This window comes from Mastigoproctus giganteus, chromosome 11 (genome assembly GCF_048544385.1).
Source record: "Mastigoproctus giganteus isolate SK-2022 chromosome 11, ASM4854438v1, whole genome shotgun sequence".
Taxonomy (NCBI): Eukaryota; Metazoa; Arthropoda; class Arachnida; order Uropygi; family Thelyphonidae; genus Mastigoproctus; species Mastigoproctus giganteus.
The window spans coordinates 104,620,811-104,648,275 of record NC_143585.1 but is presented as its reverse complement, the minus strand read 5'-3'; the positions used below and the strand labels follow the sequence as shown (position 1 = coordinate 104,648,275).

The window sequence follows — 27,465 nt, the reverse complement described above, 5'->3', positions numbered from 1 at the left end:
ATTAGTGGGAATTGCTGATTTGGCTGCAGTGTTAGTCAAATTATTTCCCCTATCCCAATGTGGCTGGGAATCCAGCAGTTTTCTGGCCCTCCTAACACTGCTTCGATAACATCAGTAAATATTCTTGCACCCTTTCTATTTATGTGTATCCCATCCTTGTAGAAACAATCTCTCCTGTTAATTTACTAGACAAATTGGTATCGTTAAGTCATAAATCATTAAGTCATTTAAGTTAAATTATAGCATAGTTATTTCACTGATTTTACACATAAATGGTAGGATCAAGTCACACAATTCAGTTTTAAGATGTAGATTTTGCTCTGTGCAGTCACTTTTATGTTTCTTTAATTAGTTGGGTGAGTGCACTCTCACTTAAAAAAGTGTGTCTGTGTACATATTTCATGTGAAAAAAATTTTTATATGATTTTTCTGATTAAATTACATTGAGATTTTATTTCTGCATCTATTTTCTTCATTAATAATCAGTTATAAAGATATATTTATATAATTTTCACTATTTCATTTATTTAACAAGCAGCATATCCGGTGTGCAGTTTTTCCTATACAGTAAACCCCCGCTATTCACAGTATCTGTATTCGCGGTCACTGATTTAATATAAAATGAAACCTAGAAAAATGCGAATTTTAAAGCGCCGTGAACATTTTCCGCCATAAAAAAACATGGGCGTGGCTAAAATTATCTATCCCGGTCAAAACAGCGCTCAGTAGGTGGGGGGGGGGTGACAAAATCACGAGCGTGGATGTTCTCGCTAATCCTTGTTCAGTATGTGTTATGCGCTTGTCATGGAAGGTTTCGTCGTTTGCTTTTAATTTATACGCTTATAAATTGAATAAATTTATCAATTTATAAATTGATATGTTTACAAAAGTGATAAATCTACCGTTTTGCAGTGTAAAACAGACTTTTTCGAGCGTGTTAGCGGAAGAAAGTGACTTTATTGTGGACAAGTTCTTCCTAACCCGTACAAAAATATGGCTACAAATAACAAGGGAAATGTGAAAATATCAAAGAAGGTGATGACATTAGCGAATAAAATTGAGTTATTAGACAAAATTTCTAATGGTGAAAGTGTCTCCTCAGTGGCAAAACATTATAAAATCAATGAGTGAACGGTACGATCAATCAAAAAATCAGAAGAAAAAATCCGCCGTAGTGTCCGTGAAAATGCGCTAATTGCTTCAAAAATTTGCTCTGTAACTCGTGATGTTAAATTATAAAAAATGGAAAAGCTTTAAATCTGTGGATAGAAGACCGAACTCATAATAAAATTCCGTTAAGTTCACTCATTATTCGTGAAAAGGCAAAATATCTTTATCAACACTTTAGAGAAACTGGTGATAGCACTGGCAGGATAAGTTTTTTAACTAGCAAAGGCGCTGGTTTGAAATTTCTAATAAATATTACATTTAATATTAAATTGTTTCTTATTTTCATTTCGATGCCATATGCTTGCATTTCACTATGTACTGTCTATGTACATAGTCATATTATGAAGGTACATATAATACATACATAGATAAAATTTTAGACTAGTTTTTCTTATATATTTCATACTTTGGAACGGAACCCCTTTATTACTATGGGAGCCATAACTCATTATTCGCGTTTTCGGTATTCGTGGCATTTCTCAGGAACGTAACCCTGAGGTTTACTGTATATGCATATAATACTCAGTCTGGCATTATAAATTAAGTTTACTATTATTTCATATTCATAATTTTATACAGTATATTATACATAATATATAATTTATATATTATATTATACATAATATATAATTTATGTATTATATTATGCATAATTAGTACTGATATTTTTATAATAAAATCGTTGTCATTTCTTACAGATATCGAAGAGAAATAAAACGCTTGGAGCAAGATATTGCCAAGAAAGATAAAAAAGTTTGTACTCAGTTTCTGTTTAAAATTTTTACTTGAATGAGTTATGAGGCTTGATATCGATGATTCAATTGTTAAGAATTCTGCTCAAGGGGCTGACAAACTGAATGGGTATATTGTATCTACATTCACACATGAGGAATTCTGTAGGGATGTGGAGGACAGCAGCCTGTACAATTCTAACAGGGAGTTAAATGATTTTGTAATAACTGAGAGCAAAGTGGAGGAGAAATTTCTGAAGTTAAATGTAAGGAAGGCACCTGGGATAGATAGGATCTATCCATTATATTAAAGGAAGCAGCAAAGGAAATAGACAGGCATTTAGCCATGATTATGAGGGCATCCTTGGACTCAGTGGAGATCCCCATGGACTGGAGATGTGCAAATGTATCCCCAATTCACAAAGGGAGATCAATAGGTGACACAAGTAATTACAGACCTATTAATTTAACTTCTGTTGCGTGGAAAATAAGGGAGTCACTGGTTAAAGAAGCACTGCAGGATCATTAGCATTAGTAGAGGCATATGATGCAAGAAAGCAAGCTTATGCAGCATCACCCAAAAAAAAAAAAAACCCATTCCCATTTCCCCCCTCTGTTCGTTCGAAATACCTGTCCAGCTGAGCCTTAAATTTATTTAGGCTATCAACTTGCACAACAAGGGTGGAAGTCTGTTCCACCAACAAACTACCTGCTGGCTAAAGGCAAATTTCTGCACATCTATCCTACATCTGTCTTTCCTCAATTTGAATTTATGCCCTCTCAGGTGATTATTCTGAGCAAGGGAATCCCATCGGCATTGAGCATGCTCAAACCATTCAAGGCTTTATACACCTCTATCAGATCACCTCGCTCGTGCCTAGTCTCCAGACACTGTAATTTGCAAAACTTAAGCCTTTCTTCGTAAGAGCAACCCTTTGTTCCATTCACTAATCTTGTTGCCCTTCTCTGTACTCGTTCCAGCAGCTCTACATCCTTCTTGAAATGAGGCCTCCAGACCTGTATACAGTACTCAGGTGTGGCCTGACCATTGCCTTATACAAAGGAATAATCACCTCCTTATCCCTGCTAGAAAAATTCCTGTATATCATTGACAAGACACCATGAGCTACTCTTGCAACACGTCTGCACTGCTCAGAAAACTTCATATCTGCCTGCACAATTACCCCCAGGTCCTTTACATTCTCTACCACTGTCAGTGTAGTACCGCAGAGTTGATACATTGCTCTGGCATTACTGTTTCCCATATGTAGTACTTTACATTTGTCAATGTTAAACTTCATTTGCCACCTCTCAGCCCATCTTCTCAACCTTTCCAGATCCTGTTGCAGCAGCATAGCATCAGTAATGTCCTTAATAACCCTGCCAACCTTTGTATCATCTGCAAACTTGGACATTAAGCTTGATATACCATCATCAAGACTGCAGTAATTAGTAATTTAATTCTCTTTAGGGAATGGTGTTATTTACTTGTAATGTAAGTAAGGGCTAAGGCCGCTCGTGTTGATTTGCTTCAGTGTGAGACATAGTATGAAGTAAGTTTGTATTTATAGCAAACAGGAAGCATATAGTAAGTCTGCATTTGTTGAAAACTTAGTCAGTTTTTTCACTATGAGAAAATGATGCTTTTTCACTAATGTTTGCAATTCATTCTTAATATTTTAACAGTTCAAAAACTAATAGCATCTTTCTTTCTTTTCATGTAATCAAAGAGTTGGCTGCTTAGGCAGTAAGTAATATAAAGTTTATCTATATTATTTTAGTTCTGAAATAAGCCTAAGCCTAACTATTTTTATTTTGATAGAAAACTATAGCAGAAGAAGAATCTACAAGATTAAACTTAGAACTACAACTGATTAAAGCAGAACTTGATAAAATGCACACAGTGTATTCTCTACAAGTTGAAGAACTAAATAAAAGCAAAGGTTAGTACATATTTAATTATATTAACCCTGCAGTTGACAATTGGTGACAGATTCATCAACACAATATCTATTGTGCATTAATAGCCAGTTAAAGTTAGTGGCTAACTCCTTCCTAATTATGTATAATGGCTGCAAACTTCCAACTATTTAACCGACTTAATTGAGCAGCTTAAGAAATGATACTTTATTGTTTACTAAGAATTGTAGGTGAGAAGGATCTGACAGACCCTGTGTCACCTATTTTTCTTATAGTTTTTGTCTTCAGCTTTCTTTAAACAAGCATAGTTCTCATTGGATGGTGGGTACTCTGCCTGTGGAATAGTAATATTCATTTTATGTTTGAAGCATCGTATAAAATGTTTTCTTGTCTAGTATTGTTATTACTTATTTATTCATTTTATAAATATATTATAGATGACATTTCCAATTACAGTGTTTGAGTACATATTGGAGAATTCTAAAAAATAATATAATATAATATAATATAATATAATAATAAAAATACCAAAAAGTAATAAATGCATAATACAAGAAGTTAGATATGAAATGTATGTAATAGTAGATATAAGAAGTGTGGCAATAAAGTTCCAGGATTGGTGCTGTTATGATCATATTTAATAAGTTTGAAAATAAATGAAAGTGGTATATTGTAGTTAAGGCTGCCTCTAACAGACAGTGGTACAGATTGTCTAGTAGTTTGAGAGGTTGCAAGTGACAACCAGTTTCATTAGTAGCAATAACATTCTGTGTCACAATTTTTCAATGGATCAATGAATGAGTATTAAATTTTGCTTTAAACTAGGAAAATCTGCAACAGAAATGTATGGAATGTTAAAAATTATTTTTGATGATGAAGAGTTAAGTTTTTGTACCACTGTGTTTGAACAGTATAAGTGGTTCAAAGATGGATGTGAGGATGTTTGCAATTACCCAAGGTGTGCACATCTGCCAGCCACTCAAAATGAGGACAGAGTTGCAAAAATTAGTATTAGCATTTAGCATTAGCAAGGGCACATGATGCAAGAAAGCAAGCTTATATAGCATCAGCCAAAAAAAAATCCCTTATTTCACCCATCCCCTCGCTCCAAATGTTTGTCCAGTTCTGCCTTGAATCTATTTAAGCTATCAACTTCTACAACAACAGATGGAAGTTTGTTCCAGCAATCAATCACCCGCTGGCTAAAGGAAAACTTCCACACGTCTATCCTACAACCATCTTTCCTCAATTTAAATTTATGCCATCTCAGGTGATTATTCTGAGCAAGAGGAGGAATCCCATCAGCATTGAGCATGCTCAAACCATTCAAGGCTTTATACACCTCAATCAGATCACCTCGCAGGTGCCTAGTCTCCAGACACTGTAATTTGCAAAACTTAAGCCTTTCTTCATCAGAGCAACCCTTTGTTCTGTTCACTAATCTTGTTGCCCTTCTCTGTACTCGTTCCAACAGCTCTACATCCTTCTTCAAATGAGGCCTCCAGACCTGTATACAGTACTCAAGGTGTGGCCTGACCATTGCCTTATACAAGGGAATAATCACCTCCTTATCCCTGCTAGAAAAATTCCTGTATTTCATTGACAAGACACCATGAGTTACTCTTGCAGACCGTCTGCACTGCTCAGAAAACTTCATATCTGCCTGCACAATTATCCCCAGGTCCTTTTCATTCTCTACCACTGTCAGTGTGGTACCACAGAGTTGATACATTACTCTGGAAAATTGTGGCAAGAGGTCATCATTTGACCTTCAGAATGATGAGTTGGATATGAATAAGGATTGATTTGCCAAATTCTGCATGAAGATTTAGGGAAGAGGAAGGTCTGTGCAACATGTAATGTGCAGCCTCACAGATGATAAGAAGCAACAAAGAATGATAAGAAGCAACAGATGATAAGAAGCAACAAAGTCTATGCAAAGACTGTCCAGACTTGTTAAGACAATCCTGATTTCTTTGACTGTATTGTCATTGGAGATGAGTTTTGAGTGTTTCAGTACAACCTAGAGAAAAAGCAGCAGAGCATGCAGTGGACTTAAATCATCACCAACACCCAGAAGGTTTTGTTTACAGAAGTTTAGTATGAAGGTCAGTATCATGGTGATACGACATGTTTTTTGACAAACAGGATGTGAGTCACAAGGAATTGGTACCTGAAGGTGAGATAGTCAATGCTGTATTCTATGTACAGGTGCATTGGAACACATTTCCCAGGTTTGTACAATTTCAAAAGGAAGACAACCGGTTGTTGTTGCATGACAATGCCTCTACTCATTCCACCCTTATTAAGACATTTCTGGCAAAACATGCCATTGTACAGATCAACCATTCACCCTACTTTCCTGATGTAGCATCAGCAGAGACTTCTTCCTCTTTCCCAAAGTGAAAATTGCCCTCTGAGGGCAATTTTCACTTTCAAGGTGTTGAGACCGGACATAAAGAGAAACGTAACCACTGGACTGAACATCATCTCTTGGATGCCTTTGCTGACTTTATTCAGAAACTTTTAGAATAGTGTGATAAGTGCATTCAATCAGGTTGTGATTATTTTGAATAAAAATAAAACCATTTTTGAGCTTCTTCACATTTTGTCCTTTTTTATTGCACCAGACCGGAAACTTTATTGCCACACCTCGTATATGTATAATACACTTATTTACTGTATATTTTCCAAGGAAAAATAAGCAAGCATGCATAATGATGAATTTTCATCCACTTAATAATTTTATTAGTAGTGACATATGATGCAAGAAAGCAAGCTTATAAAAAGGGTAAAGTGCAGCCATTATCAACCCACTGCAGGATGGAAGCCTCCTCAACAATTCATGATGAGGGAAATGGACCATAATCTGCCACGCTGGTCCTCTGCGGGTTGGCAGATCGACCATATTCAGCAGTCAGGGGCTTGAACCCCGGTCTACTCAAAGAGCGTGTGCTACTGCACTCCCGCTCCTGACCACTCGGCATCTGCCAAAAAGAAAAAAGGAAAAAAAAATCTCACAATTCCCATCCCCTTGAATTTGTCTAGTTATCCTTTGAATTTATTCAAAACTAGATCACCTCGCAAGTGCCTAGTCTCTAGACATCGAAAATTTTCAGAACTGAAGCTTTTTTTAGTAAGACCACACTTTCATTCCTTTCACCAATCTTGTTATCCTTCTCTGCACCTGTTCAAGCGAATCTATATACTTCCTAAAATGAGGCTTCCGGACCTGTGTGCAGTACAGTCTGTCCTCGTATAGCACAATAGTTGTGTTCCTAGAAACCCTCGTGCAATGCAAAATCGTGCAATATAAACAGCAGGCCCTATTGGGAAAAGTGGGGTTAGGTGCCGACCACCCAAGATTGAACACACATTTGGAACCAAAACATTACCAAACACAATAAATAATCGGGTAATTTTAATCGTTTTAAAATACTTACGTATTTTATAACAATTAAAATACATAATAAAAAAATATAATATATTTTTTTATTATAATATAATAAAGTATAAAGTATTTTTAGTATTTTTTTAATACTAAAAAGTATTTTTTACGAATAAAATACGTATTTTATTCATAAAAAAATTATTATATTAAATAAAATAGTCGTAATAAAATACTTACGTATATTATAATATGTAAGTATAAATTATAATACGTAAGTCGTAATAAAAATTTATTATGTAATAGTCGTATTTTATTACGACTATTACGTAATAAAATATTGCTAATACTTCTGCTTCTATCGTAAGCAAACTTGTTTTTTGTTTGATTTTCTATCCAAACAGCCGTTCCATCTCTTCCAATTCTTGTGTCTTAATCTAATGGATTTTAATTACACTTTGAGTTGTTCCCGCTATGAAAGTTGTTTTTATTTTCTCCGCATTCTTTGTAATTCTCGGCGTTGCCTCATTTAGGTCTGTAGCATGTGCAATATCACATGGTCTTTCATTTCGCTCAAAGCGTTTCACAATTTCATATTTTTTTCTCTATCGACAGAGGCGGACTGGCCATAAGCCTTACCTGGGAAATCCCAGTGGGCCAGAGGCCGGTGTGATTTTGGCCATAAACCGTAGTATGAGGCCACTATAAATTTTCCCGGGTAAGAATTTTTGACCCAGTCCGCCTCTGTTTATCGATATTGCTTTTTTTTTTCTCTCTCTGAATCTGCAGTGTCTTCGCCAGGACGCTTCCTTTTCACACCTTTTAAGTATTTTACTAATTTTTAGGGAATAAAGCGCAATTACAAAACGAGGAGGCACGCATAATACACATAAACAAAGCTGCGCGCGTATAGCAACTGAATAAACAACACCGTAAAGGCCGAGATACACTATTAACACCCCACATTTTACTAAAGCACATTTCTGGGGGTTACTACCATAAAACATTTGAATACTAGAGAGCTATTATGTGCTCGATATTTCCTATATTCTATTATATTATGAATCAACAGGGCTTACCTTTATTTTTGATATAGGAAGCTACTATATCAAAAAGAAGATAATAAGAATAAGATAATAAGAATAAGAATAAGATAATAAGAATAAGAATAAGAAAGATAATAAGAAGCTTCCTATATCAAAAATAAAGGTAAGCCCTGTTGATTCATAATACCATAAAACAATAAAAACAATTTCCAATTTCGTTTCTGCTAGTGGAATCTGTTATAAACTGGTAGTAAACTCCATCTAATTGCATTTGCGATTATATCGATAGCTGGAATTGTGTTGGTTTTTACGTTATTATGGTGAATTGTGTTTCCCCTTCACTGATATAAAACACATAAATACATTTTCAGAATCTTCTTCATTCCTATCGTGTTGCGTTCGGTTCGGGTGATTCCGCGTTCGACTACCATTTCTTGTAAAAACAAAGGCGAATCGTGCATAAGCGAATTCGGTTCGTGTTATATAAGATAATGTTCCCCTATTTATAAATCGTGTATGATTGAATTCGTGTAATGTAAACACGTGTTATACGAGGACCGACTGTATTCAAGATGCAACATAACTATTGCTTGTGCAATGGGATAATCGCCTCCTTATTCCTGCTAGCTAAGTTCTTGTATGAATGATATTGTTTCATGTTTATATTTTATGTTTTTAATACTTTTCTCTCTTTTTTTTTTTTTTTTTTTCAGTGTGACTGAAAAAAAAAAAAAAAAAAAAAAAGAGAGAAAAGTATTAACAATTATTATAAAAGTAAAAAAGTATTAAAACTCAGTCACACCTCGATATCTCCTCGAGCTAACAATACTGATCAGCTCATATCAGATCGTCCAACATTTTGGTTCCCCTTTCTCTCATTCACCTTTCTTTCAGTGACCCCTTAACAAATTCAACTCCTCAGTATATATACAATCTAATTTTTTTTACCTTTATTTATATCCTTTACATAAAATATGAAAATATTTATGTAGACATTGTGGAGATTATTGAATGAAGATATAGTGTCACCCAGACATAACTGATGCAGAATGTGACTATGGGGAGTACAATGTGTACAGAAAAGACAAGATAGGAGTTATTATGCTCTTAGTTAAGAAGCATTTTAAATCTAAGGTAGTGCAGCCAGTCGGCATGGGGGACTAGTGAATTGTTCTTGATATTGTGGGGGTTTGATGGTGCATAATCTACTATGGCTATACTGCACCCATTCATTATTATTATATAAAGAAATGAGAAAATCTCATAAATTCAGAAAAGTCTTTAATCAGAAAAAATTAAAAACTCTAGTTTGCTTGAGGAAGTTAAAAAATTCAGAAATATTGGCCTTGTCACTAATGACATTCTCTAGAGTTATTGGTTTATGAAGATTAACCAGTGGTAGCAGGGTTGAAGTTATGTCTTGTTTATAGTAGGGGCAGTCAATGAGAATGTGTTTAACAGTCAGATTTATAAAACAGTTGGACACTGTGTGGATCATTTCCTGTGAGTAAATGAATGTTGGTCAGGTGAATGTTGGTGAGTATGACCTATTCTTGTCCATGAAAGGACTACTTCTTCGTCTTGATGTACGGACATTGGAGCACCAAATTTTCGGATCCTGTTTAAACTGAAAGAATTTACTATTAGTTTAAGAGTGACACAGTGTTCTCCATTCTGATAGGCATGCAGCATAAATGATTAGTGCATAGTCTGATGCTGGAACAGGGATATTGATTAAATCTAAGCTGGTTGGATTTTTTTCAGCTTTATCGACCAGCTCATTACCCAAAATACCAGAATGTGCTGGAATCCAACAAAAGGTGACCAGTTTATGGCATTCTTAAATCTGCAGTAATAACCTTCTAATTTCATCTAGAACAGGATGAACTTTATCTGAGGAATTACATAATGCCATGACTGAGCTGAGGGAATGAGTGTTAATAACAGATTTTAAAGAATAGTCAGAACAGAGATTTTTTGTTTAATTGCATATATTTCAGTTGAGAAGATATTGAATTCAGATAGTAGGAATGCTGAAATAATGGTATTCAGAAACACTGCGACTGCTCCAATGTTTGAATTAGATTTAAAGCCATCTGTATAAATTGGATAAAAATCAATATATCTTTAAGTGTGAATTGCATGAATTTGTTTGACATTTGATGCTTGCAAAATATTATTTTCCCTATTGGTAGAGTAAGTGTCACAGGTCGGAATAGGAAGAGAATCCATAGTAATTGAGTGTAAGTTGCTACCTGTTGTACGGAATGGATGGAACCTACACTGGTTCAAGAGGGTGAAGACCAGCTGGTTTTACTATGCTAGGTGTATTTCTGTAGAGGTTTCCTAATGGTGGATTGAATAGGTATGCTGAATGGGGTGCAACGCACAACTCTATCTTGACAACATACTTCAATAACAGTGTTTTCCTACTTAAAGTTAGTGGGGGCTTATAAGTATCAATGTAGAGGCTATGTGCTGGTGATGTTCTGAATGCACCAAGTCAATCCTCAAACTACTGTGTTGAATTGTATCAAGCCAGTGTAATGCACTCATTCTTGCAGAATCATAGATGGGAACTCCATAATCAAGATGGGCTCTGATTAATGCCTTATATAACCAAAGTGGGGAGGTACGATCTGCACCCCATGTTTGGGTGGATAAAGCCCTGAGTATGTTTAACTTTTTTTTAGACAGCAAGTACAGTACACCCCCCGCTATTCGCGGGGGTTATGTTCCTGAGAAATGCCGCGAATACCGAAAACGTGAATACTGAGTTATGGCTCCCATAGTAATAAAGGGGTTCCGTTCCAAAGTATGAAATACAGTATATAAGAAAAACTAGTCTAAAATTTTGTCTATGTATGTATTATATGTACCTTCATAATATGCCTATGTTCATAGACAGTACATAGTGAACTGCAAGCATATGGCATCGAAATGAAAATAAGAAACAATTTAATATTAAATGTAATATTTATTAGAAATTTCAAACAAATCTTTCAAACCAGTGCCTTTGCTAGCTAAAAAACTTATCCCGCCAGTGCTATCACCAGTTTCGCTAAAGTGTTGATAAAGGAGTTTGCCTTTTCACGAATGATGAGTGAACTTAATGGAATTTTATTTTGAGTTCGGTCTTCTATCCACAGATTTAAAGCTTTTTCCATTTTTTCTAATTTAACATCACGAGTTACAGAGCAAATTTTTGAAGTAATTGGTGCATTTTCACAGACACTACGGCAAATTTTTCTTCCGATTTCTTGATTGATCGTACTGTTGGCTCGTTGATTTTATAATGTTTTGCCACTGAGGAGACACTTTCACCATTAAAAATTTTATCTAATAACTCAATTTTATTCGCTAATGTCATCACCTTCTTTGATCTTTTCACATTTCCCTTGTTATTTGTAGCCATATTGTTGTACGGGTTAGAAAGAACTTGTCCACATTAAAGTCACTTTCTTCTTAACATACTAGAAAAAGTCTGTTTTGCACTGCAAAACGGTAGATTTATCACTTTTGTAAGCATATCAATTTATAAATTGATAAATTTATTCAATATATAAGCATATAAATTAAAAGCGAACGACGAAACCTTCCATGACAAGCGCATAACACATACTGAACAAGGATTAGCGAGAAACATCCACGCTCGCAATTTTGTCATAGCGGGGGTTTACTGTACAAACATTTTTAATATTTTTAATATGATCTAAGAAGTTTAATTTGTTGTCCAGGATTAATCCTAGAAATTTGTGACTGGAATGAAGATATTAGAGATTTGAATTTCAGTATCTGGATGCATTGTTTACAAAAATGGATAGCAAATGTTTTCTGTTGCGAGAGTCGATAGCTGTTAAGGCTGGCCCATTGCTGTATTTTATTAAGTGATATCTGAAGCTGTCGTTCAATAGATCTCATGTTTTGGGAATGACAGGAGATGGAAAGGTCATCTGCATAAAAGTACATCCCAACTGTATTTGGAAGTTGTTTAGTGATGGAATCTATTCTAAGAGAAAAATAAGTGGCACTCAGTACTGATCCCTGTGAAACACATTCCTGAATGAATGTTGCAGAAAGGGCATGCTGATATTGAACTCGAAATGATCTAGTATGTAGAAAATTCTTCAAAAATATAGGAAGGTTGCCCCATAGACCAAGAGAGTAAAGATCTCAACATATGCCATGTCGCCAAGTTGTGTCAAAAGCCTTCTCTATATCTGCTGAAACTATTACTAGATGTCTGTATTTAACAAAGGCATTACAAATGGCAAATTCAGCCTTAACCATAAGATCAAAGCACGATCTGTTTTGACGAAAGCCATATCGACTATGGCTTATTAGCTGTTCTGACTCAATGATCCAGATGAGTCTATTGTGGACAATTCTTTCAAGAATTTGGCTGAAACAGCTTGAGAGAGATATTGGTCTATAGCTATGGGGGTTCATTAGATCCTTTTCAGGCTTTAGGAATGCCAAAACAGTAGAATGATTGCAAGAAGTTGGATAAACATTTTCTAAAAAAATATAGTTGTAAAAGACCAGGAGGAGTCACAAAGCTTTGTCATCGAGATGTAGCATGACATAATAGATCCCGGCAGCACCATTTTGGGCTACTCTAATGGCATGCAAGAATTCAGAATATTGCAGAGGTTTGCCATATGGCAGAAGGAAGGCAGTTTGACAGTTAATAGTATTGCCCAAAAGTATTACCCAATACTTTCAGCAAAAGTATTGCCCAAAGCATTAGCTATATCTAAAGGACAAGATAAATCTTGCCCAGTCCAACAGAGGATTGGAGAAGGTATGGTAGGAAACTTACCAGAAAGCTGTCTAATTTTTTTCCATATTATTTTGGAAGTGTTCTTGTTAATGCTTGATACAAAACAGGTCCAGGATTCTTTCTTGAATTGCCTTTATATGAAACGTGCTTTTGCCTTTAACTTCTTATAATGGTCACTTGGTCATCACGCAACACAGCGGCAGCCCCCAAGGCAGAATGCGCTGGTCCCAAAGGAACTAGTAGTTGTTGATGACTCTATTGTCAGGGAAACGGGAAACATGCTTTGTAAAAAGGATAGGTGGAACAGGACCAAGGTATGTCTGCCAGGGGCAAAGGTTGATGACGTTGTAGAGCGGATATCATCTTTTAGGGGCACAAAAGGTGATATAGTTGTACATGTTGGTACTAATGATATTAAGAGTAGGAGACCGGCGGAATTACTTAACAAGTACAGGTCACTGTTGAAAAAAAGCTGTGAATTAGGGTTGAATTTGAAAGTGTCTGCAATTCTGCCCAAACATGATAACTATATGATGAGAGCCCTGTTGATCAATTCGGCCCTGGAAAGATTGTGCAAGGCTCAAGGGGTAGAATCTTTTTCAGACTGGTCTGTACTTGTTAACAGGAGAGACTGCTTCTACAGGGATGGGATACACTTAAATAGAAAGGGTGCAAGAATGTTTGCTGATGCTATCGAGGCAGTATTAGGTGGGTCGGAAAACTGCTAGATTGGGGGGATACAAGGACTAATAGATTAACAGTAGTCATTGGCAGAGGTGAAAGTGATTGCACTGCTTCTATTGGAATGAGCAGCAGCCTGGAAAATAAGATGCAGGATATTTCAGAGACTGCTGGGAATCATTGGGGTACAAGTAAACACATGGGTTGTGTTAGGGTAGCCAAGAAAAAGAACAGGTGCATGTATACTTGCGTGTACACCAATGCTAGGAGTTTAGTAAATAAAATTGATGAATTTGAGGTATTGCTCAAAACATCAAAGGGAGATATTGTTGGGATTTAAGAGACGTGGTGTCACACAGATATAAGGAATGCAGAACTGGAATTTGGGGAGTACAGTGTCTACAGAAAGGATAGACTGGATAGGAAGGGAGGAGGGGGTTATGCTATTAGTTAATAAATACATAAAATCCAAGGAAGTGAAGCCAGTCGACATCGCTGGACAGTGCAGTGTCGAGTCAGTTTGGTGTGACATAAGCATTGGGAGATAAAAATTGAGAGTAGGAGTGTGCTATAGGCCTAATGACTCTGATGAGTATTATAAGAAACTGTACAGGGAAATAGAGTGGGCCAGTAAATCAGAGTCTTATAATGGGGGATTTTAATTTCCCAGATATTGACTGGAATTTGGGGGCTGGTCACTCACACACTAGCAAGGCTTTTGTGGATTTATTGGATGATTGTTTTCTACATCAGCATGTTCGGAAAGCAAATAGAGGGAGTAATACTCTTGATTTGATTATCAGTAGTGATTCTTCAATCATTAAGAATCTGCAGATAAATGAACCACAAGGTGGCAGTGATCACAGTGTGCTGAAGTGGGATTTCCTCAAAGAGGTAACTACCATTAGGGGTAAAGGGAAGGGTTATTGCTTTCGTAAAGGCGACTAGGATGGACTGAGACAGTATTTAAATTCTATACAGTGGGACCAACTGATGATGTGCTTTACATACCAACTAAGAAATATTGTTCAAGGTTTAGGCCTAAATGGATGTCAGCTGAACTAATGAGACATATGGCAGAGAAAAAAATGCATGGGATACATACAAATTAACACGTGACACAGCAGCCTATGATAGATACAAGTTGATCTGGAACCAAGTTACAAAGTAGTTAGGCAGGCAAAGGCAGATTACGAGAAATCTTTGGCAAGGGATGCAAAGAAAAACAGCAAAGAGTTCTTTACTTATGTAAACTCTAGAAGGAAGGGGATGAATCAGATTTGTCCACTTGATATCGATGGGTCAACTGTTGATGATCCTGCTCAGGTAGCTAAGAAACTAAATTAATATTTTGCATCGACTTTCACACATGAGGAGTTATTCAGTGAGGGGAATGCCACAGGTGTATTCAACTCTGGCAGTAAGCTAGAGAATCTTGTAATAACTGAGAGTAAAGTGGAGGAGAAATTGTTGAAGATAAAGACAAGAAAGGCACCTGGGGTGGATGGGATCTATCCAGTTATATTAAAGGAGGCAGCAAAGGAAGTAAGCAAACCCTTAGCCATAATTATGAGAGCTTCCTTGGACTCAGGGGAGGTACCCATGGACTGGAGATGTGCAAATGTGACCCCAATTCAGAAAGGAGGATCAAAGGCTGACACAAGTAATTATAGACCTGTGAGTTTAACTTCTGTTCCCGGAAAATTAATGGAGGCACTGGTTAAAGAAGCACTGCAGGATCATCTAGACAAGACTTCAGTTATAGCTCGGACACAGCATGGTTTTGTTAAGGGGAAGCCTTGCCTGACCAATTTGATTGGATATTATGATGCAGTCACAAAAGAACTGGATGCAGGGAATAACTTTGATATTATATACTTGGATCTTAGAAAGGCTTTTGATACTGTTGCACATGGAAGACTGCTGCACAAATTGGAGCAGTGTGGCATTGGAGGCAAATTGCTGCTATGGATAAAGGGGTGGTTGAGGGGGAGAAGACAGAGAGTGGTAATCAATGGACACTGCTCATCGTGGACTAATGTTATTAGTGGAGTCCCTCAGGGTTCAGTATTGGGTCCATTATTGTTTTCTGTATTTATAAATGATATTGATGATGGTATATCAAGCTTAATGTCCAAGTTTGCAGATGATACGAAGGTTGGCAGGGTTGTCAAGGACACTACTGACACTATGCTGCTGCAACAGGATCTGGAAAGGTTGAGCAGATGGGCTGAGAGGTGGCAAATTAAGTTTAACATTGACAAATGTAAAGTACTACATATGGGGAACAGCAACCCCAGAGCAGCGTATCAACTCTGTGGTACTACACTGACAGTGGTAGGGAATGATAGGGACCTGGGGGTGGTTGTGCAGGCAGATATGAAGTTCTCTGAGCAGTGCAGAAGGGCTGCAAGAGTAGCTCATGGTGTATTGTCAATGATATATAGGAATTTTTCTAGCAGGGATAAGGAGGTGATTATTCTCTTGTATAAGGCAATGGTTAGGCCACACCTAGAGTACTGTACAGGTCTGGAGGCCTCATTTCAAGAAGGATGTAGAGCTGCTGGAACGAGTACAGAGAAGGGCAACAAGATTAGTGAATGGAACAAAGGGGTGCTCTTATGAAGAAAGACTTAAGTTTTGCAAATTACAGTGTCTGGAGACTAGGCACCAGCGAGGTGATCTGATAGAGGTGTATAAAACCTTGAATGGTTTGAGCATGCTCAATGCTGATGGGATTCTTCCTCTTGCTCAGAATAATCACCTGAGAGGCATAAATTCAAATTGAGGAAAGACAGATGTAGGACAGACGTGCGGAAATTTGCCTTTAGCCAGCGGGTGGTTGGTTGGTGGAACAGACTTCCATCCCTTGTCGTGGAAGTTGATAGCCTAAATAAGTTTAAGGCTCAGCTGGACAGGTATTTCGAATGAACAGAGGGGTGAAGTGGAAGTGGTTATTTTTTATTTATTTATTTTTTTTTTTTTTTGGCTGATGCTGCATAAGCTTGCTTTCTTGCATCAAATGCGTCTACTAATGCTAATAATTAATGAGATTGGCTGTGGTTGGACACTGCTGAAATAAATTCCAAGCTTTATTTTTTGCTTTCTTTGCTTTGGTGCGTTCCCCATTCCACCAGTAATTATAATGCTTTCGGCCCAGGGGATTTGATAATGGTATTGTGTTTTTGGCCACTTTTAGGAGATGTGACACAATGTATTGTAATCTGTCACATTATCAATAATAGGCTGGAGTTAGATTTTTTCCACATCAAGAGAGATTGATGACTCCATATTTTTCCCAGCTTTATCGGACAAATTTCCATTCCTGCAGAGTTGAGTTTGAGTCTGTGCTATAAAAAAGTTGCAAACAATTGGGAAGTGGTCACTGCCCATGAGATCATTTATAATGTACCACTCTATGTTCGGAACCAGTACTGGAGAACAAATTGAGAGATCTATTGCTGAGGTGTGTCCATTTGTTGGCTGGTTGGTTGATATGTTATTTAATGGCAGAAGGGCTACTAAGGCCATATTGTGCCTGTGTCCATTTGTGAGCTGTATGTGAGTGTATGTGCACCAGTATTCAGGATGGTGAAGTTTTGTGCCTCTAGATAGATTTCAATGAGTTGACCCCATCTATCTAATTTAGGAGTGCTCCATAAGGGGTTGGTGGGAAGGGAAGTTAATTATATACACAGAGGTGGAGAGATCTATATGAAGAGATCAAGATCTTTTAAAGAGTAAGTATGGTTTGGCGGTAGGTAGATTGAGACAAGTGTTATTGTAATATGGAGAGTTATATGAACAGCAATAGCTTTTAATACAGTGTGAAGCAGGATATGTTTAGTTGGGATCTTTGAATTTATCAGGAGTGCCGCACATGGGCAGCATCAGCTGTATTACAATCTTTTCAATAAAGGCAATAGTTCTTTATCAAAGGAGAAATATGTGAGGTTAGGTAAGTTTCTTGAAGACAAAGGGCAATTGGAGAATATCAGTTAATTATGTCTAGAACATTGTCTGTGTTGCAAAGAAAGCCTCTGCAATTCCATTGTAAAATGTAATGCATCATTTAGGTTTAGCTGAGGGTGATTTGTGACTGTATTTTGTTTGAGGAGCATTTTTTCTGGTCTTTTTTTGGAAAGATGGGGCATCCAGTATCCATAGTGTTGTTTGCATGAAGTTCTAGTATGGGTTCCTCATAATCTGAGTGTACATCTACTTCCATACTGTTGGTGGGTGATTCAGTTTTCTTGCTGTCTTAAGTAGTTTTCAATTTATCATTGTCCTGCGAGACAGCTGGGATGCTGATTGGAGTATCGGTTGCTTCACTGGTTTTAGTTTGAGGCGTGTCTTTTCCAGAGTCTGATAGTGTAGTTTTAACCCAGTTAGCTCTGTTTGAGCTGCTGTTGATTGATAGCTTCAAGTGTAAGATGCATAGGAATAACTGGGCATTGTCAACATAAGTTGTCTGCATGCCTTGGGGGTATGTCATTTTACGTTCTATTTTGTATTTTTGAATTTTCTTCCCTGTTTTCCACATTTCACATGATTTATTGAAGGCTAGGTGATTTCCTTTGCAGTTGGGGCAAATGGAAGTAGGGGCTGAACAATCTGTTTGTGTGTGCTTCAGGGAACCACAAATAGGACGAATAGCATTACCTCTACATGCCTGCTGGGAATGTCCATATTTCTGAAATTTAAATCAATGAATGGGGTTTGGAATGTAAAGCTGGATTCAACACTTAGCATTAGCATTAATAGAGGCATATGATGCAAGAAAGCAAGCTTATGCAGCATCAGCCGGGAAAAAAAAAAAAAAACCTTCCACTTCACCCCTCCGTTTGTTCGAAATACCTGTCCAGCTGAGCCTTAAATTTATATAGGCTATCAACTTCCACAACAAGGGATGGAAGTCTGTTCCACCATCCAATTACCCGCTGGCTAAAGGCAAATTTCCGCACATCTGTCTTTCTTCAATTTGAATTTATGCCCTCTCAGGTGATTATTCTGAGCGAGAGGCAGTATCCCATCAGCATTGAGCATGCTCAACCCATTCAAGGCTTTGTACACCTCTATCAGATCACCTCGCCGGTGCCTACTCTCCAGACACTGTAATTTGCAAAACTTAAGCCTTTCTTCATCAGAGCAACCCTTTGTTCTATTCACTAATCTTGTTGCCTTTCTCTGTACTCATTCCAGCAGCTCTACATCCTTCTTGAAATGAGGCCTCCAGACCTGTATACAGTACTCAAGGTGCGGCCTGACCATTGCTTTATACAAGGAAATAATCACCTCCCTATCCCTGCTAGAAAAATTCTTGTATATCATTGATAAGACACCATGAGCTACTCTTGCAGCCTGTCTGCACTGCTCAGAGAACTTCATATCTGCCTGCACAATTACCCCCAGGTCCTTTTCATTCTCTACCACTGTCAGTGCAGTATCACAGAGTTGATACGTTGCTCTGGAGTTGCTGTTTCTCATATGTAGTACTTTACATTTGTCAATATTAAACTTCATTTGCCACATCTCAGCCCATCTGCTCAACCTTTCCAGATCCTGTTGCAGCAGCAGCAGAGGGTCAGCTTTTACCGAGGATAGCAGATCTGGGGTGCTGAAAGTTAAAATGATGGACCGAGTTGGAACGAGATTTCCATATTTTTGGTCATTATGCGTTTTGCACCAATTGCTTTTCGATTGCTCAGTTCCCGGACTAATTCCTTTTCAGATACTGTAAGTAGGTCCCACTCTGAAATTTTGATAACATCTTTTGAGGAGTTGAAGGTGTTGTAAAGAGTAAGAGATGCTGGCAGCCCACCAAATGTCATTATTTTGAGCAGCCACTTGGAATGTTTTGACTGTTCAATTGGGAGGTCTCCAAATTGCAGTTTTTTGACCATTTTGGTGTTCCAGCGATGGATTCCAAATATCTTTCTAACATCATCAAATGGTCCCAATGTATAGAATTTAAAAACTGTCAGAGACCACCGTAATCACCTTAAGGTGATCACCAAGGTCATTAGTGAAAACCAAAGCAAAAGTATGTTTCATTAGTGAAAGCAAAAGTCTATCCCTTTACCTTTCACAGTAGTTATGTCTTTAAGTAAATCGCACATCAGCACACTATCATAATTGCCATCTAGAGGTTGTTTTACTTGCCGATTCTTAATGCATGAAGAATCACTACTGATAATCAAATAAAGAATACTGCTTCCTCTTGCCTCTCTAACATGCTGCTGTAGAAAACAGTCATCCAATAAATCCACAAAATTCTTATTAGTTTGTGAGTGACTAATATGCATGTTCAAATCAATATCTGGAAAGATAAAATCTCCCATTATAACATATTTTGATTTACTGGCCCACTCTATATCTCTGTGTAGCTATTTGTTATAATCATTATAATCATTAGGCCTATAACACACTCCTATTATTATTTTCCTTTTCTAAATGTTTAATGCTTACATCCCCAAAATGACTGAACATTTCACTAGCCCCGGCAACGAGTGCCATGCAATAGTTCCCAAGTGATCTCTCCAGTGGAAATTTCTAGCATTTTTCCTAGGGTGAGTACTAGTGCTTTCATAAACCCTCCTCCGCTCACAACGTTGCTGCTGACCACTTGCAATGTTAATGCTTCTCAAGCTAGCAATGTCACTGCTTCACACCCTAGTAACATCGCTGCTTTACCCGCTAGAAACGTCACTGCTTTACCCACTTGGAACATCACTGCTTCACCCGCTAGCAATGTACCTGCTAACCCCACTGGCAACGTTACTAGCAATGTACTGCACTCCTATTCTGAGGGCGCCTCAGGAGCAGCAGTGCATCACACATGCTTCTTGATTAGACCTGGATTTGAGCCCATGCCCACCAAATACGGAGAATGTGGAAAGGTCAGGGAATGACCACCGCATATCCCCAGAGCAATATGGCCTTAGTTGCTAATGCTCCTAAAAACCAAATAACAAACTATTCTGATCACTTGGTCGGCACCACTCCTACCTCCTCTTGTTGGGGCTGCTAACCTGGGAGAAGAAAGTCCCTCTCCCAGGCTAAAAGGTGCAAACATGGACTTAAATAACTTTCCACTGTAAGAGCCTTCAAATTCCAGATTGGAAATGTCCAATGTCAATGATTGTAATCAACTGAAAAGGCTTCAAAGGGAAGCGCATTGCAATGACATGCCAAAGTTTCTGGTGATATACTCTCTCTCTCTCTCTCCACCCAGCCTGTGGGCAAGAGGAAGCAGTATTTTTAACTGATTATCAGTAGTGATTCTTCATGCATTAAGAATCGGCAAGTAAAACAACCTCTAGATGGCAATTATCAACCTCTAGATGGCATTATCAGTTATCATAGTCTGCTGATGTGAGATTTACTTAAAGACATAACTACTGTGAAAGGTAAAGGGATAGACTTTTGCTTTCACTAATGAAACCTACTTTTGCTTTGTTTTTCACTAATGACCTTGGTGATCACCCTATGGTGATTACGATGGTCTCAGACAGTTTTTAAATCCTATACATTGAGACCATCTGATGATGTTACCAACAGCAAATTCTAAAAGGGAAGCATTTAGGAAAGTAATCATTAGTTGGCTTTTCATACCAAATAAGAAATGCTGATCCAGGCTTAGGCCTAAGTAGATATCAAATTAACTAATGAGACTTGTGGCAGAGAAGAAAATTGCATTAGATTCATATAAATTATCAAGTGATACAGAAGCCTATGCACATATAAACTAGTCTGTAATCAAGTCATAAAGGAGGTCAGGCAAGGTAAGTCAGATTATCAGAAATCTCTGGCAAAGAATGGCAAGAAAAGCAGCAAAGGCTTATTTACTTATATTAACAGTAAAAGCAATGGGTTGAATCACATTGGACCACTTGATATTGATGGTTTAACTGTGATGATCCTGTTCAGATCGCTGATGAACTGAAGAGATATTTTGCATCTCTATTCATATATGAAGAATTCTTTAGGGAGGGGAATGCCATAAGTTCCTCAAAATCTAAAGGAAGCTAAACAATTTTGTTGTAGCTGAGAGGAAAGTGGAAGATTATTGAATCTTGACATAAAAAAAGGTGCCTGGGGTGGAGAGAATCTATCAAATTATATTAAAGGAGGCAGAAAAGGAAGTAAGCCATAATCATGAGAGCATCTTTGGATTTAGAGGGGATTTAGATTTAGATCCCTATGGACTGGAGATATGCAAATTTATCTCCAATTCACAAAGGGGGAAACAAAAGGTGACATAAGTAATTACAGACCTGTTAGCATAACTTCTACACCGGGGAAAATAATGGAGTCTCTGATTAAAGAAGTAATGCAGGGCCATCTAGACAGGAATGCAATCATACTGCAGCCACAGCATGGATTTGTTAAGGGGCAGTCTTATCTGACCAATCTGATTGAATACTCTGATGCAATAACAAAGGAACTGGACGCAAAATTTAATTATGATATCATATACTTGGATTTCAGGAAAGAGTTTTTTACTGCTGTACATAAAACTGTTGTATAGATTAAAATAGTGTGGTAATAAAGGCAAGTTACTGCTCTGGATAAAGGAATGGTTGAATGGGAGAAGACAGAGAGTGGTTATTAATGGACACTGCCCTTTGTGAATTGATGTTATTAGTGGAGTTCCCCAGAGTTTAGTGCTGGGCCTATTGTTGTTTTCTATATTTATTAATGATATTGAAGAAAGTATATCAGGCTTAATGTATAAGTTTGAAGATGATACAGTGGTTGGCAGGGTTGTTAATGACAGTAATCAGGGTAAGTTACTGCAATAAGATCTAATAATGTTAGGCAAATGGGCTGAGAAATGGCAGTTGAAGTTTAACATTGACAAATGCAAGTGCAGCATATGGGTAACAGTAATCTCAGATTAACCTACCAGTTGTGTAGTACTACACTCATGGGAGTGTACAATGAAAAAGGTGGTAATTGTGTAGTCAGATATGAAGTTCTCTGAGCAATGCAGCCTGCCTGCATTGCTCAGAGAACTTCATGGGGTTTTGTTAATGACATACAGGAACTTTGCTAGCAGGGATAAGGAAGTGATTTTCTCATTGTACAAGGCAATGGTTCAGCTGCATCTTGAGTACTGCATACATTTTGGTCAGGGGGCCTCATTTTAGGAAGGGTGTATGTCTGTTGTGTATCTGCAGAAAAAGGTAATAAGACTGGTGAACAGAATGATAGTGGTCTTACCAAGAAATGCTTTAGTTCCAGGTGCATTCCAGACATTCCTTGTTTGGAATGCACCTGGAAGGTGATCTGATTGAGGTGTTTAAGGCTTTGAATGGATTGATCAAGCTCAATGCTGATGGCATTCTTCTTGCTCAGACTACATACATGAGGAGGAATAAATTGAAATTGAGGAGAGATGGTTGCAGGATTGATATGCGGAGTTTGACTTCAGCCAGTATGTAGTTGTTGATTGTTGGAACAAACTTCCATCTGTTGCTGTCGAAGTTGGTAGTTTGAATTAATTCAAGGAATAACTAGACAAATTATTGGAGAGGATGGGAGTTGTGTAAGTTTTATTTATTTAGTTTTGGCTGATGCATGCTTTATAAGCTTGCTTTCTTACATCATGTGCTGCTACTACTACTGTTAACAGTAATAATAATAATAACTGAACCAGACAAGGACTATCATCACAAAGAACCTGATAGCTCCTGCAATCTTGGAAAAAAATCAAGCAAGACATCAGTGATCAACTACAAAGAATATGGACAACACAGAAACAGAGGAGGAAGAGCAATAAGAAATACAGCCCAGAGCAACTGAAGTGGAAAATGGAAGAAGGTCCTAATAGAATTTGAAGGAATGGAATTCTTTCCATTCCTTTGAATCCCACAAAGACCCATGTGATACCGAAGCAGAGTAACAGACCACCTCAATCGCCAAATAATACCATATTACCTCGACAACAATCGTGCAACACTGGTGGCCATCCACACAGCTGTATACTGTGCTCCCATAGCAGCCATTAGGATTAATGGAAGAGAAATGAGAGACAAGCAGCAGAAGAAACGATGGGCAGGAAGACTTCAGCAGAAGATAGAAGAATTAAGAGTCAAGATGGGCCAATTGACACAGTACCGATGGGGTAACAGGAGTAAGAAATTGATTAGAAAAGTGAAGAGCATCCTCAAGAGAGACCGCATCCACAGCAAACATGAGACAAAAAATCAGAGAATAAAAGAATACTTAGACATGCTGAAGCAGAACCTCCTTGCACTCAGCAATAGATTATACCAATACAGAGAGCTTCCAGAGGAAAATAAACAACCGAATCTTCGATGAGGACCAAAGAGTCTTCTACAGGAGTCTTGGAGAAGATGCAGAAGACAATTGAGAAGTTCTGGGGCAAAATATAGAGCAGTGAAGTAAGACAGAACATCCGAGCCACCTGAATAAAACTGAAACAGAAGAAAACCAAGGACATACAAGAGATGAGAGAGTGGGAGATACAAGAGATCAGAGAGGAAGAAGTAAAACAGTCAATCAGGAACTCCCACAACTGGCGAACCCCAGGAATAGATAGCGTCCACAACTGCTCTGCTAGGTGCTTGTGTGTGCAAGTGAACTTGCACACACAAGCACCTAGCAGAGCAGTTCACCCTAATCATAAGGCACCCAGAGATAATTCCAAAGTTTCTTACTCAAGGAATCGTGTATCTGAAGCCTAAACCAAGACACAAGAAATTGGATGAAATACAAGCCAATCACCTGACTCCCAATGATGTACAAGATCCTGACCAGCTGCATAACCAAGAAGATATCAGACTACTTGGAGAGCCAGAACATAATGGCCAAACAGCAGAAAGTATGCAAGCAGATGAGCAAAGGATGCAAGGAGCAATTAACCATAGATGCTGCAGATATAGCGCAACCTCCGTAGCCAGGTGGACAGGAGCAGCAGTGTCGTAGCACACGCTTCTTGATTAGAGCGGGGTTTGAGCCCATGCCCACCAAATATGGAGGATGCAGAAAGGTCAGGGAATGACCACCGCATATCCCCGGAGCAATATGGCCTTAGTTGCTAATGCTTCTAAAAAAAACAAAATAATAACAATATAGCACAAGCCTACAAGAAGCACCGCAATCTGTACACGCCATACATTGATTACCGCAAGGCCTTCGACTCAATGTCTCATAGCTGGCTAATAGAGATGCTGAACGTCTACAAAGTCAATCCCATAGTGAAAAACTTCCTAGGAGCAACCATGGCAAAATGGAGTACCAACATTAAGGTCGAGAACATCACAACCAGACAAATCGCCATCAGGAGAGGAATGTTTCAGGAAGATGCCCTGAGCCCACTGTGGTTCTGTCTGGCACTCAACAGCAGCAAGTATGAATATAACCTCAAAGAAGGAAGGAAAAATCTGTACACCCTAATCCATATGATGTACATGGATGATATCAAGTTTTACATGGCAACCGAAAAGCAACTACTCTGCATCACTGAAGAATTCAGATATCAGGATGAAATTTGGTCTAGATAAATGAATGACCTACAGATTGCATTGGGGGAAATTAGTCAACCGAAACTACCAGCTGCAGATTGGTAAAGAAATCAAAGCCATGACAGAGGGAGAGACCTACTAATACCTGAGGATGATGCTGGCTCAGCAGTTACACAAGGAAATCAAGGACTGCCTGACTGAAAAATACCATCAGGTACTCAGAAGCCTCCTGAAAGGGAACACAGTTAAAGCCATAAACACCTGTGCAGTCCCAGTGCTAACATACTCCTTCGGGATCATAGATTGGACTAACACTGAGCTGCAGGATATCATGAAAAACCACGTGGAGGCATGCCAGGGTCCACATTGCATTGACAGTATGCCCAGGAAGCGGTTCCTCTGGAGAGCAGCCTCTCCTTGGGTACACCCCCAAAAAAAGTGAAAGAAGGTTCTGTGTCAGTGGGAGAAGTGAGGTTTCAGGGAGAGAAGGGGAGGGGTAAAGTTTTAAGTAGTACGGAATGGAAGACCATGTGGCGAAGGATGGGAGACAGGAGCAGTGAACAAACTTGTTCTATGCCCCATGCCTGCAAAAATCCAGGAGCCGACAAACAACACTCAAAAGAACAAACACACCACCCTATGCACCCACACTTACCATATTGCTTGAATTGGCACATGGCTCATACAGATACCACAGCAGCTAATGGGGGAACCCCCAGAGACTGCTGCAAAACATAAACACATTTTGTCCTTTCTTTACACATTGTACTCTCCAAATTCAAATTCTGCATTTCTTATATTCCCTGTAGTCACCTTTGCTTTCGTAAAGGTTACTACAGGCATCACAGACAGTTTTTAAATTCTGTACAGTGGGATGAACTGATGATGTTACCAACGTTGAATTCTAAATGGGAAGCCTTAAGGGACTTCATTTTGGAGGCTACTAGGCTTTTCATTCCAACTAAGAAATACTGTTCAAGGTTTAGACCTAAATGGATGCCAGATGAATTAAAGAGGCTCGTGGCAGAGAAGAAAAATGTATGGATGCATATAAAGTATCAGGTGACACAGAAGCTTATGGCAGATATAAACTAGCCTGTAATCAAGTCACAAAGGAGGTTAGGCAGGCGAAGGCAGATAACGAGAAATCTTTGGCAAAGGATGCAAAGAAAAACAGCAAACAGTTCTTTACTTATGTAAACCCTAGAAGGAAAGGGATGAATCAGAATGGACCATTTAACATAGATGGGTTGCCTATTGATGATCATGATCAGGTAACTAATAAACTGATTGAGTATTCTGCATCTACATTCACACATGAGGAGTTATTCAATGATGGGAGTGCCAGAAGTTTATCAAACTCTAACAGGGAACTGAGTGATTTTTTTAATAACTGAGAGCAAAGTGAAGGAGAAATTGTTGAAGTTAAACATAAGGAAGGCATCTGGGGTGGATCGGATCTAAAGGAAGCAAGCAAACCCTTAGCCATAATTATGATAGCTTTCTTGGACTCAGAAGAGGTCCCCATGGACTGGAGGTGTGCAAATGTATCACCAATTCACAAAGGGGGTTCAAAAGGTGACACAAATAACTATAGACCTGTTGGTTTAAAATAATGAATCACTGGTTAAAGAAGCATTGCAGGATCATCTAGACAAGACTGCAGTTATAGTTAAGACACAGCAAGGGTTTGTTAAAGGGAGGTCTTGGCTGACCAATTTGATTGGATTCTATGATGTGGTCACAGAAGAACTGAATGCCAAAAATAATTTTGATATTATTATTATTATTATTATTATTAGCTATATGGTGCAAGGAAGCCTGAGGCTTATGCTGCACCAGCCAAAAAAAAAAAAAATTCCCCAGTTACCCTGAGAGAGAGAGAGAGAGAGAGAGAGAGAGAGAGAGAGAGAGAGAGTGAAAGGGAATCACCAAGAAAGGGAAGAATGATGATATCCAGCTCAGGACCCTGGGTGTGCCAAACCCATACTCACCAGATGTGAGCCCCTGGGGTTAAATCATATACTTGGATTTCAGGAAAGCTTTTGATACTGTTGCACATGGAATCCCGCTGTACAAATTGTAGAGGTATGGCATTAAGGGTAAGTTGCTACAATGGATAAAGGGATGGTTGAGTGGGAGACGACGGAGAGTGGTAATCAGTGGACATTGCTCTTTGTAGAATAATGCTATTAGTGGAATTCCCCAAAGATCTGTTTTGGGGCCATTGTTGTTTTCTGTATTTATCAATGAT

The 27,465-nt window shown here is 38.2% G+C and overlaps 1 protein-coding gene across 1 annotated transcript in view; it reads left to right on the top strand.

The window, feature by feature from the left end:
* The window catches only part of LOC150078320 (uncharacterized), a 296,643-nt gene that overhangs the window by 111,251 nt on the left and 157,927 nt on the right, over positions 1-27,465 (top strand). Inside the window, exons 4-5 of the mRNA XM_090384528.1 lie at positions 1,869-1,923; positions 3,724-3,844. Coding sequence (XP_090240654.1) covers positions 1,869-1,923; positions 3,724-3,844 — 176 coding nt within the window. The remainder of the gene's footprint in view (positions 1-1,868; positions 1,924-3,723; positions 3,845-27,465) is intronic.